The sequence below is a fragment of the Felis catus genome, chromosome B1 (assembly GCF_018350175.1).
Source record: "Felis catus isolate Fca126 chromosome B1, F.catus_Fca126_mat1.0, whole genome shotgun sequence".
NCBI classification, from domain to species: domain Eukaryota; kingdom Metazoa; phylum Chordata; class Mammalia; order Carnivora; family Felidae; genus Felis; species Felis catus.
This window is the reverse complement of record NC_058371.1, coordinates 145,430,838-145,443,720: the sequence shown is the minus strand read 5'-3', so window position 1 is coordinate 145,443,720 and position 12,883 is coordinate 145,430,838. Positions and strand designations below refer to the sequence as shown.

The window sequence follows — 12,883 nt, the reverse complement described above, 5'->3', positions numbered from 1 at the left end:
TATTTTTGAGATAGAGAGAGACAGAGCATGAGCAGGGCGGGGGCAGAGACAGGGAGACACAGAATCTGAAGCAGGCTCCAGACTCTGAGCTGTCAGCACAGAGCCCGACAGGGGCTCGAACGCACGCTCAACCAACATGACCTGGGCCGAAGTCAGACGCTTAACTTACTGAGCCACCCAGGTGCCTTGGTATGATTTTTTAGTTAGAGCCACATCTATAGCTATCAGGAAATCTGCCCCCCTCATCTGTCCAACCGCACCCTTCCATCACACAGAGATGCTATAAACCGTACTCATTACACATGATTTGACTGCAGATATTCACAGCCGATGTGTAACATACACATAATTAAAGTACACACAACCAAGCCATCCTTTCTCCACTTCTACCATAATTCCCACCATATTTAACTGGATCTCATATTTCTTTAACATCCTCAACTACTTCGGGAGTGTCAATCAATGAACTAGCCCAGTCACACATCAGCCGAACGACCCCTTTGAAAGAACTATTATTCAGAATCCCCTGTCTCCCAGATTACCCGAGTATGTGGACAGAGCCTAGAAAGAAAAGATAAAAACAAAATATTTCGGGCCAAAAAATGTTAGATAATGAATACTGGAATATTGTAGATAGTGAATATTGGAAAATACTGTGGACGGCATGCTCAATATCTAGTTTTTATGATGATTCATACATTTCCTAGTTGAAATCTGTATCTTTATGCCATGCGTGCAGTTTTGTTTTTTATGCTTTATACATTCATCTTTTGACTTCCTAAATTTTGTTTTCATAATACCATAATGTCATGATGGTGTTTTCATCTCCCAAACAAATTCCTTGTGTGATTATTTCTAAGAAAACTTTTTTCACTTCCTTATTGTTTTGCAATTTTGGCAATCCTGTATTTCTTCCTGTTACACTATATGATCATGATGTCATTCATTTACTGAGCACCGCTTCTGGAAAGTTCAGGAAACAATTTTAAGAAAATGGAGACAAAAAGCAATTTATAAAAACATTTTAAGAACCAATAAACCTCAAAAAACCTGGCAAAAACTAATGTATCAAATGGTTCTCAGTGTTTACTGAATGGTTTTAAGTATTTGTAGACCAATCATATCATCAGATGATCATGTCAGCAACAGAAAAATGAGTGATCTTACATTGCAGAAGAGAGCAGACAGGATAAATAAATTTATGTTAGAAACTGACTTCATCCAATGTCATATCTCCTACTATAACTATCACTGTGCCTAGCACACATAGATGGATCAAAAAAAAATACATGAGGTAAATAGCAATTATCCATTCACTTTCTGCCCAGATCTTGTACCTTTAATTAAACGGACCTGCCCATCTATCATGAAGCAGATGGTCTATAAAGGTCAAACACATTCCAACTCCATACGTGGCAGTCAACCTGGACCTCCTTTGCTTAATTCCTGACATGGTTCAGGTGCTCTGGCTTTGAATATATTTGTAGGTCCTACCTGTGTTTTTTGGACATGTTGGCAGACCATGGCCTCAGAATTTTCTAGAGAATTTGGTTCAGACTCATTTCTCTGGCTCCCCCAGATAAGATACTCTTCAATTCTTACACTGTAATTCAAATTCTGGCCCATCTGGGTTCACCCATGTCCCCAGAAAGGTTTTACTCAGATGCTGAGTGTCAAAAGAGGCAAAAGTAAGGAAATCTAAACTGTTGGCAATCCTTCAAAGATGGTTCCCTGATGTCCCAATGTCAGGACACATTGGTTACATAAAACAGTGGCCTGAAACCATTTATTCATGCATTGTTTCAACAAACGTTTGTCAAATACTTTATATGAACCACACTCATACTGGAGATGGGATGCAAAGAGACATGAGATATGATAGCTTCTTTGCAGAATACATAATCCAACATAGGAGTAGGTAAACCAGTGGTTCCCAACAACACGATCTGTATCCAAGGGCCAAGATAATCCGTTGGACAGCGTTATGAACTTTCTGATGGAAGTGACATTTGAATGGTTCTTGAGTGACAAGCAGACACTTCTGGGCCGGGCCTAAATTCCTGTTCTATCTCTCTGCACTTCCTGCTTCAATGTTAAACTCCAACCTAAAAAAATAAAATGCTTATTTTTGTAGTCATGTCATACCACACTGCTTCCAGCTTCCATGTCTTTGCTTATTTGGTCCTCTGTTTCTGGAATGGGTCCCCTACCCACTCACCTTAGGTAGCACCCTCCTCCAGAATGTTTTCTCTGATAGCTTCCACCCTTCCAAGAAAGGGAATCAGAGCCGCCCCCCCCCCTCCTCTGAGTGTCTATAAAAGTTCTGTGCATCGCCATGTATCGTGGACTTCCAGGCAACTCCTTATCTTTTTGTCTTCCTTCTATAGACTGTGAGTTTGGTAGTGACAGAGAATATCTTTTTCCCTCTATGAAGCCTGATTTATTCCTTAGCTTATAAGTGGTAGGTAAATGTTGAAGGAATAAATGGATAAGTGGGTTAAACATAGAGTAAATAGAACTACTTGTGTTGGCAAGTTATCTCTAGCAGAAATATGACAGATGAATGGTGTTAAGCCAGACTAGCAAGAGACAGATACCTAATTTAAATGGTGTGAAAGAAAGAAAGAGAGAAAGAGAGAGGAAGGAAGGAAGGAAGGAAGGATGGAAGGAAGGAAGGAAGGAAGCAGGTAGGCAAGAAGTGAATGTTGGCTTACATAGATAGCATCCACAAATAAATCAGAGCCACCTAGAGGCCATGGGTGCCCAAACAACGTCCTTTGTAATCTTCTCCCATGTCATGTGCTTTCCTCCGGGCCAGTTTCATTCTCAGGCAGACTCTCCCCAAGCACTGGCTCACCTCTGGGTCCCATGTTGCCAGTTTAGCAGCCCTAGGAAGAATTAAGGACTTCTTTTTCAATTATTTCAACAAAAATTCTAAGGATTGCTTCTCATTTGAAAGGGCTTAGGTGACTTGCCCATCTCTGAGTCAATCAGCAGGGCTTGAGGGTGGGCCCCAACAGGAAGGAACTGAGAAATGGGTCATCCCCTGAACTTCATGGATTGAGAGCAGATGAAACTAGGGTGTGTTACCAGGGAAAAGAGAAAGAGGAGCCCAACACGCCGTATCTGAGGAGACTGAATAGAGAGGTTGGCCCGATTCCTGGTACACACTAATGCCTTTGGCCCGTGCGGTGGATGGATCCAGGAATTTAACACCATGTTCAGACATGGTCACTCTTCTCCCCTCAGAGCCAGAATTATTACATCAGAAGAGATCATTTTAGGCAAGCTATGCCCTTTCCTGCTTGCCAATCAGCATGGGCAGCAGTGTCTCAGCCTGGGTGCCCACCTGCCCCCCGCCGCCCCCAAAGCAGAACCTGAGTCATCAGCTCGCCATTCAGGCAGATTTATTCGAGGAAATGTTCCCAAGGCTGGGACGGGAGAACTGGGAAGAGTGAAACAGAGCGTAGGCATCTGGGTTCAGTCCTCCTGGAGATCTTGTGAGAAGTCATGTACAGTATCTGCCTAAACCATGAAAAAGGAGGAAATATTTATCGTTGCATCCTGTCCCAAATTGGCAAGAGATTTTCAGCAATGTAAGAGATTACAGCAATGACAGAGAAACTTTGTGGCAAAAAGGCGTCTGGCGCAGCTATGGCGAGGACTTGTAAATATATACCTGCACGCAGCTGGTTGCGTGCGTTTACCAGGGTAAAACAGTGGGCCTAGATGATGTAACATCTTAGATTTTACTAATTGTTGATTCCGAAAGATTGATAAGAAGTACTGGGGGCAAACGGAATTTAACCACCAAAGCATCCATTTTTGGAAAAAGACTCTTCCATTTCTTAAGAGTCTTGCTTGTACCGGTTTAAAGCAATGTGCACAAAGGGGCACCTGAGTGGCTCAGTTGGTTAAGCATCCAGCTCTTGGTTTCAGCTCAGGTCATCATCTCAAGGTTCATGAGTTCCAGAACCCACCAACCGCGCCCCCCTCCTCCCTGCCTGGTTGAGATTCTCTCTCCCCATCTCTCCCTGCTCCTCCCGCACTCACTCTGTCAGTCTCTCTCAAAATAAACTTAAAAAAAACGAATGTGCATAAAACCTTGATGTTTAACTCTTGCGGAAGTAATTGTCTCAGAGAAGGACACGGTCAAACAAGAGAATGGATTTGTTCCTTGTAGTTGGCCGTAGCAGTCCTGTGCTTATAAATATTTCTGCATTTTGGTTGAGAAAGATTTCATGGATTTAAGTGGCATATTACAGAAAAAATAACAACCAAAAAGGAACCTTTTCCTTTTTACCTCACTTTCAAGAACAAGCGACATTAAATAGTTCCTGGAAGTTTAATTCTGCACAAGCCACAAGTGTTCGCTGCTTCTTGACATGCTCCATTTACTTCTACTTTTGTTTGTTTGTTTGTTTTGGCAGCTTCTGTAGATAAATTGGAGTTTCTGATGTCCCTGAACACCCTCATTTACGTCAGTTTTAGGTCGGTCTGGAGATCATTACAGCAAAAACACTTTCTGTTTTTCTTTTTCTGTTTTTAAAAAAATTTTTTTTAAGTGTTTATTTTTGAGAGAGAGGGATAGAGAGACAGAGAGAGACAGAGACAGAGACAGAGACAGAGACAGAGACAGAGTGTGAGCTGGTGAGGATCAGAGAAAGAGGAAGACACAGAATCTGAAGCAGGCTCCAGGCTCTAAGCTGTCAGCACAGAGTCCAAACTCACGAGACTTGAAATCATGAGCTGAGCTGAATTTGGAAGGACGCCCAACTGACTGAGCCACCCAGGCACCCCCTTTGTTGTTTCTTTTTTTATTATTTACATGAAGTTGAGAGATTTGTACAGTATGACTTGTGCTGAAGCCCAACTATTTGAGCCTATAAAACATGATGAAGTGTTCAAACTGGGGTAGCAGATATTTCAGATTTTCATACCTGAGCAAATACGAACTCAACAAACATTCACTTTTCTTTAAGAAGCTACCAGTAAAGCATGCATGTCCACTGATTTCATTTTGGTGGTGTTCGAAATTGATACAGAGAACAAACTTTTTAAAAAAATGATCTTTTTATTTTAAGTTCACAAAATTTGTAAAAATAGTACAGTTTCTGTGCACCCTTCACTCAGTTTCCCGGGTTGCAAACACTTGACATTAACAGGGAACATTTGCCAAAGCTTAAGAAACCAAAATTGGCACATTATTATTATTATTATTATTTTAAGTTTATTCATTTGTGAGAGAGAGAGAGAAAGAGAGAGAGAGCGTGAGTGGGGGAGGGGCAGAGAGAGAGGGAGACACAGAATCCAAAGCAGGCTCCAGCTCTGAGCTGTCAGCACAGAGCCCTTCGAGGGGCTCAAACCCACGAACTTGCAGATCATGACCCGAGCCGAAGTTGGACGCTTAACCGACAGAACCACCCGGGCGACATGGCACATTATTACTACTATTAATGAAAACTCCAGACTTGATTGGACTTCACCATATTTTCCACTTATTGTCCACTTTCTGCTCCGGGACCCAACCCAGGATGCCACCCTCAGTGAGTTATGTCCCCCACTTCCCTCTGAATTGTGACAGTCTCTGAGTCTTTCCTTATTTGTCATGACTTTGACGTTTTTGAAGAGTTCTAGTCAGCTATTTAATATTCCTCAATTTAGGTTTAAAGGATGTTTTCTCATGGCTAGATAGAGTTACAAACTCTGGGGGAAAGTACCAAAGAGCTGAAGTGCCCTTTTCATCATATCATATCAGGAGGTACATGATATCCACTTAATACCGAGTGACGCCATTAACCTTTATCCTTTAGTTAAGGGGAGGTTTACCAGATTTCTCCACGGTCAAATTACTTGGTTTTCGGAATTGGACAATTTAAGAAAATGTAACAACGTATATGAACAGGTTATAACAGGAGAGAATTATGCTATTAGTGAAACAAAACCATGCAGGATGTATGATTATTTTGCTGTGCTCACAGTTTAAAATATTAAATTTGAACCACTCAACTAGGGGGATAACAGTGTTTTTTTTGTTGTTTTTGTTTTTGTTTTTTGTTTTTCTGGGTTTTTTGTTGTTGTTGTTGTTGTTGTTGTTGTTGTTGTTGTTGTTAAATCACTCCTCTCTAGGAATTCTTAATCGTGTATCACAGAGCATCTTTATCATAGCATTATGGTTAAAAGCCATTCTCTCTGAGTGTGAGTCCTAGACTCAATATCCTGTGACTTTGGGAAAGTTACTTAACCTCTCTTCACTTTAGTTTTTATATTTGTAAACTTAAAGCCCCATAAACATAACCTTAAAGTCCCATAATAATATCTATTTCACAGGGTTGTTTGGAAGATTGAATGAGTCAATATTTGTAAAAACCCTTAGAAAAGCACCTGCAATTAAGCACAAAATAAATGTGCTGCACCTTGGAGTAGGTGCAGAGGCTTAGTAACTAACCCATAGTATGTGGCAACTAAATAAAGGAAGTGGTCTGTTTCGTATTTACTCAGAATCCTGTAGACTCTTATTCATTAGCTACTATGTTTGTTGAATAAAAACTCAAATTTTCAGTGACTTTGTTAAAGTTTATTCTGTAGAACAAACAAAAGTTAAGAGATTATAGAAAAAAATAGTCTCTTCATGACTTTCTGATTTTATAAACTTCATAAAATGAGGCTGTCTTACATTTACAAGTAGAAAACAAAGCAATGCACCTTTCAAGTTTTAAAGAATGCTTTTGGATTACTGGCCAGTGTCCCATCAAATCCCAGAACACAATTTATATATAACGAGGGGAGACCCACACAGACTCAATTACTCATAAGCTGGTCTCATATTTACAACTTTCAGGATTTTTTGTTCTCCCTTCTTACTGCTTAACACAAATTTTGATCTTTCAATTTCCCTAGTTTTTCCTGTCAGGATCATACCGACAAAGGCTACAATGTCTTTAAAGACAGTCATCTTTTCCAACAAATGCAGTGAAGAGTCTTTAAGTCAAACTCCTTTTTATAGATGAAGTGATTGAAACTAGGACCACAAACTAAATCAGTGGTAGATTTCAACAGTAAAATTGAAAACTCCTGGGTAAGTGTATCTCCTAGTAGAGTACAGTTGTGCCTTCCTTTCAGGAAGCCTCATACAGAACATTTGGGGGGGGGGAGGGGCTAAAATATTTTGATCTGCAATAGACAAGATATTTTCATTTATAAGGGTACAGATAATTTTACATTCACTAGTAGTACTTCAAAGCAAATGAAATACAGTATGCAATTAACTAAGCAACATCTATAGGCTATTGCTCCCCCTTCAAAAGTTCCTGGAAACTCTTAGTTCTCATGATGGCACAGGATCCCTGCATATAACTTCGTTTTACTCTATATTCACTCAACACCTTCTGTTTTCCCGCATTTGTCCCTATTTCACACTTTCATGACTTTTTTTAAAAAACTAGAGCAAAATTAATGAGGAAAAATGTTCACGAGTACTTGGAGAACTGTGTAGCTTTGAGTTTTGGGTGTGTAGGAAACAAATGGTTTACAACATCTGATGGATTTCGTTTTCATTGCCATGTTAGAGTAACTATTTCTTCCCAAGAGGGAGAGATTCAACAAGTAAGTATTTAAAAAGAAGAAAAAGGAGGAGGAAGAGGAAGAGAAAAAAGAGAAAGAAATTTTTGTTCTGTTCTTGTCTTTGTCTATTCTTGTGGTAGTTGGTTTTCCTTTTTATTTTTTAAAAGTAAACTCTACCCTCAACTTGGGGCTCGAGCTCAGGCTCTGAGATCAAGAGTCCAATACTCTTCCAACTGAGGTAGCCAGGTATCTCTGTTTTAGTCTTTTAAGGCAAATATGCTCATTTTCATTTTTACATATGAATTGAAATTATTTCATCTTTTTTTATTTGTTTGTCTTTGTCCTGTGTTTGTGGTTTATTATTTTATTATTTTATTATTTTTTTAATTTTATTTTTTAATCTTTTTAAATTTACATCCAAATTAGTTAACATATAGTGCAACAATGATTTCAGGAGTAGATTCCTTAGGGCCCCTTAACCATTTAGTTCATCCCCCCCCCCCCACAATCCCTCCAGTAACCCTCAGTTTGTTCTCCATATTTATGAGTCTCTTCTGTTTTGTCCCCCTCCCTGTTTTTATATTATTTTTGTTTCCCTTCCCTTATGTTCATCTGTTTTGTCTCCTAAAGTCCTCATATGAGTGAAGTCATGTGATATTTGTCTTTCTCTGACTAATTTCACTTAGCATAATACCCATGTAGTTGCAAATGGCAAGATTTCATTCTTTTTGATTGCTGAGTAATATGCCATTGTGTGTGTGTGTGTATATATATATATATATATATATATATATACACACCACCTCTTTATCCATTCATCCATCGATGGACATTTGGGCTCTTTCCATACTTTGGCTATTGTTGATAGTGCTGCTATAAACACGGGGGCTCATGTGTCCCTTCGAAACAGCACACCTGTATCCCTTGGATAAATGCCTAGTAGTGCAATTGCTGGGTTGTAGGGTAGTTCTAGTTTTAGTTTTTTGAGGAACCTCCATACTGTTTTCCTGAGTGGCTGCACCAGCTTGCATTCCCACTAATACAGAACATTTTAAATGTGAAAAGAAAAATTGGGGAGTGAACCTTTCCATTACAATTGTTTTTTTCTTTATGGAAGGATTTACAACGGGTTGAGTTTCTGTTTAGGCAATGCTGGGAAAAGTTATTCCACTCACTTAATGAACATTTATATAGTGTTTAATCTGCACGACCTCTCACAAATGTTGACTCATTTCTCACAACTATCTTGGTGTGGACAGAGAAATGTTTAACAACTTGCAGGTGACAGGTGGTTTCGCTAAGGGCTCAGTGGCCGGCTGCCGCGAGCAGGCTCTTACCCACTAAGCTGGGCAGTCTGGGAGCCCTGTTCCTACAAACCCATCTCTGGGCCAGAGGTCATTCCTGTTTGTTCCCCCTTCCCGCATGGGATTCCACGTCTCCAAGAGGTCTGAATCCAACCTGGAGAATTACACTTAAACCCTCTCTACCTAATATTGAATTCGTCAGATTTCTCTAAAACTTCTGGTGAAAAAATAGCAAAGGTGTCAGCTTCCGAGACTGAAATTCCTAGTCCGAAAACAGCCAAGTCACGGTTGCTAGGGAAAGGGAGACCAGCCCTGGGGGTTGTGTGTGACGGAGTTTTGAGTGTGATGTGGCGGTTCATGTGAGGGTGCCACACAGCAGGTACCCGCTCACTGGGGACCATGTGCTGCTTTGTCCCCGGAAAGACCAGAACGAGCGAATTCCTGGAGCCTGGCCAACTTGCCCCTCTGCAGCTTGAGATTGATGGCCGGTCCTGTATTCCATAGCTCAAATTTGAACCCCTCATGCATGGAAAAAGAGATTTTCCGGGATTTAGGGAATTCCAACATTTTGGAAACTACAAGGAAGTTCAGCAGGATACAAAAGAAGAAGAAAAAAAAAAAGGTCATGTTACAGCCCTCTCCTTTCACTGAAATCCACATTGGAATCGACTCTAGACACTGATTCTTACTCCCACCAAATGGAAAACATAACCGAGGTCATCTAAGTGTGATTTGAGAATATACAAGAGAAACAGTTTGAACATTTTTCTCTGGAATCCGAGACGCTGGCTGTATTTTTGACAGCATCCCTTTCAGGCGTAGGACCTGTGCAAGACGGAATTCAGAGACAGAATATACAGAGACGGAAGGTAGAGAGCCAAGCAAATGTACCCCCTCGTTATCCTTAATTCCCCCAAATCTGATCACTAACGAGACAGAACTCTCCCTCCAAAACTGCCGCGCCACCACTGTCCGGGGCTCACAGATCCGTCCCCAGCTCCTCTCCCAGCGACCGGGGATCCCTGGGCGCTCACGGTCGCCGCACCCTCCCCCGCGGTGGCAGCCTCCGCGGGGTGGCCACTCACGCCCCCTTTGCGCATTGGGGCTGACAACGGTCTCTGAGTCGCCGGCACCCGCGGGCGGGTCCCCCTCCACCCCGGGGGCGGGGCCGCGCGAACCTTCCGCACCCGGGAATGACCCGGGGCGCCGGGAATTTCCCTGCCCCCCCACTGCGCCCTGCGCCGCGCCGCGCCGAGTCCACCAGGGATAAAAGCCGTTCTCCCGGCTCGGGGAGCCACAGAGTCCGCTCCGCCAGAACTCCCGCCAGCCGTCCAGCTCCAGCCACCGCCGCCGCGACTCCCCGAGCTGAGCCCCATGGCCCGCACCGCGCCCCGCGCTCCCCGGCTCCTCGGCGCCGCGCTGCTGCTCCTGCTCCTGGTCCCCGCCGCCCGGCGCGCCGCAGGTGAGGCCCGGAGCCCGCGGGGGGACGGGGTGCGGGTGCGAGTGGGGGTGGGGGAGGGGTGCGCGCCCCGGGGCCGCCCGCTCACCCGGCCTGCTCTCCCCGCAGGGGCGCCCGTCGTCACCGAGCTGCGCTGCCAGTGCCTGCAGACCGTGCAGGGCATTCACCCCAAGAACATCCAGAGCGTCAAGGTGACGCAGTCGGGCCCCCACTGCGCCCACACTGAAGTCATGTAAGTGACGCCCCGCGCTGCAGCCGTCCTGGCCGTCCCCCCCGTCCCCGCGCCCCCCACCCCGCGGCCCGGCCTCCCGCCAACGGGGATTCTGCCTTGTCTCCGCAGAGCCACTCTCAAGAACGGACACGAAGCCTGTCTCAACCCCGAAGCCCCCATGGTCAAGAGAATCATCGAAAAGATGCTAAGCAAGTGAGTTATGCTTTCTGTTGACGCGTGCCGCTAGAATCCTTGCTCACGGATCCTGGCAAATGCGTCCGGGAAGTTTGATCAAGGAAACCTAGGTTTCGCTGAAGGACTGAAAAACTGTTTCACACTAAATTTGCTGTTCAGGTTATTCATCCGCTTTGTTGCGGGAAGAATATTTCTAGTGCCCTTTCTCCCCATTCAAACGAATGTGGGTAAACCTGCTTTTATTACAGTTATTGGTGTTGGTCAGTTACATTAAAAAGCTTTCCGCCTGTTAAGAAACATAGGCATCCCCCCCCCCATTCCTTCTGGGCTTCACGTCTGCAAAGCAAAATCCTCAGTGTTGTGCAACATAGGCTCTAAAGCTTAGAGGTGAAGAGCGGGCACTTTGTAGTGACACTGTACTAGGAGCAAATCTGGATTCTCTCACCTATCAGCCATGTGACCCAAGGATGATGACGATGACGATGATGATGATGAATCTAAAGCTTCTGTAGGCCCAGGAAAAGAGTAAACAGTAGTAACTACCATATGGGGTTGCTATGAGGCTGAAGGGAGGCCCAGTGTGACAGAGAGAAACACATTGTGGCTGTTCGTATCCAATAATTGAGCCCAGACCACAGGCTCCACCTACATTCCCAAATGAAAGCATCCAAGAGCTTAGAGGTCTCTGCCACACAATGTAGGCAGTAGCCTTTTAGATGCCAGGCTGGGGAAACTAGCTTCAGAAAACTCTGGAACGTCACGGTTGCGACAGGAGAGGGGTGCTGTGCCAGCCAGCTTTCCTGATCAGTACTAAGGATGACATTTTTCTCATTATCGGGCAGCTCCAACTGACCAGAGGAAGGCGGAAGCAGACTGGTGGCTGCACCTGAATCCGGCCTTGCCCTTACAGGAATCAAAGAGGAAAAAGTGGAATCGTCAGCGCCCAGTGCCACCAGAATTGGGCCTCATACGTTTTGAGCGTCTCTTAGGAGAAGCCTCCTATTTATTTATTTATTTATTTGTTGGTGGGCTGGTTTTCAGAGATTCTCTGCCACTATTTTACATGCAACGTAATTATAGGCTGCGACTGAATCTCTTTGCGGCACTATGCCGTTATTTTTATTGTTTATTTTATGTTAAACCCAGCTTAGTTCAACCCTGATTTGTATTTACTTTGAAGGTAAAGGTTTGCACATATTCCCAGTCATTAAATTAATACTTCTGAGGAACCCACAGCATACCAGCCACTGTGACAGTGGCTGGGGCATCCAAGTAGAGAGTGAGGTTGTTATCAGGCTGGGGAATGTATGTGCACAACTATTTTTGTAATTGTTTAAAAGAATGGCTGTTATTTATTGAAATGATGTCACAGTATGTGGTCAACATTTCTCATGTTGAAGCTTTAGGAACTACAATGTTCTACATATCCTGTGGACATTTTATGTCTTTCCTGTAAGGCATAATGCCTTATTTATTGTTAAATATGCAGTGTTTCTCTATGTCTTATAACAGAGAGGCTCACATATTTATTGCTATTTTTGAAAAGAACTTGAAAATAAAGTATTTCAAAATAAAAAAAAATGTTTGTTTCATTTAGGGGCAAAAGTCTATCTTTACTGGATCATCTGATGATTTACAGCAATATTTCTCGACCTTTTTAAAAATTGTTTTTCCTCCTGGGCATTCAATTTGCTACACAGATAAGTCAAACTATAATTTATGCTTGACTTTATCTGATGATAGCTGTCATTTCATTTACCCAGGAATATGCTTGGGTTTCATTTACCCAGGAATATGCTTTTCCCAAGTATGGGTTTCCCTCTGTCCCTCAGTGCAAGAGTCACTGATACTTATTGCCATTTGTTACAAAGAGCTCCTCTCTACCTTACTACTCAATTTTCTCTCCTCAAAAGCATTTACATTCTTAGAGCAATCTTAACAAGGACTCTCATTTAATTGCTTTTGCTAAATGAGTCTTCAAACAATTATTGACAATTTAATGAAGCTGGCAGGGAAATGGCGGTAAAGTGAATTTTTTCTTCAAACCTCAAATAAGTTGGGTCACCAGTAGAAGCACAAAAAGTGAATGGCTGAGTACTTTGTCTATGAAAAGATCTAATTGACATTTGTGTTCAATTTTCTAACCTTCAT

General features: G+C 42.9%; 1 protein-coding gene and 2 long non-coding RNA genes across 3 annotated transcripts; 1 reads left to right on the top strand and 2 right to left on the bottom strand.

Moving 5' to 3' along the window:
* Nucleotides 1-1,770: 1,770 nt before the first annotated feature.
* On the bottom strand, nucleotides 1,771-2,880 carry LOC123385239. Its single transcript, XR_006597434.1, has 2 exons — nucleotides 2,715-2,880; nucleotides 1,771-2,105 (listed from the first exon to the last, which is right to left on the bottom strand). It is a non-coding gene; the product is annotated as an uncharacterized LOC123385239 (long non-coding RNA).
* A 505-nt stretch (nucleotides 2,881-3,385) lies between these two features.
* On the bottom strand, nucleotides 3,386-11,383 carry LOC123385041. Its single transcript, XR_006597011.1, has 2 exons — nucleotides 11,178-11,383; nucleotides 3,386-3,525 (listed from the first exon to the last, which is right to left on the bottom strand). It is a non-coding gene; the product is annotated as an uncharacterized LOC123385041 (long non-coding RNA).
* On the top strand, nucleotides 10,133-11,824 carry LOC111560178 (growth-regulated alpha protein-like). Its single transcript, XM_045056225.1, has 4 exons — nucleotides 10,133-10,329; nucleotides 10,435-10,558; nucleotides 10,667-10,750; nucleotides 11,575-11,824. The coding sequence occupies exons 1-4, from the start codon at nucleotides 10,242-10,244 to the stop codon at nucleotides 11,582-11,584; spliced, it is 306 nt and encodes a 101-aa protein (XP_044912160.1). The 5' UTR covers nucleotides 10,133-10,241; the 3' UTR covers nucleotides 11,585-11,824.
* The last annotated feature ends 1,059 nt before the right edge of the window (nucleotides 11,825-12,883 follow it).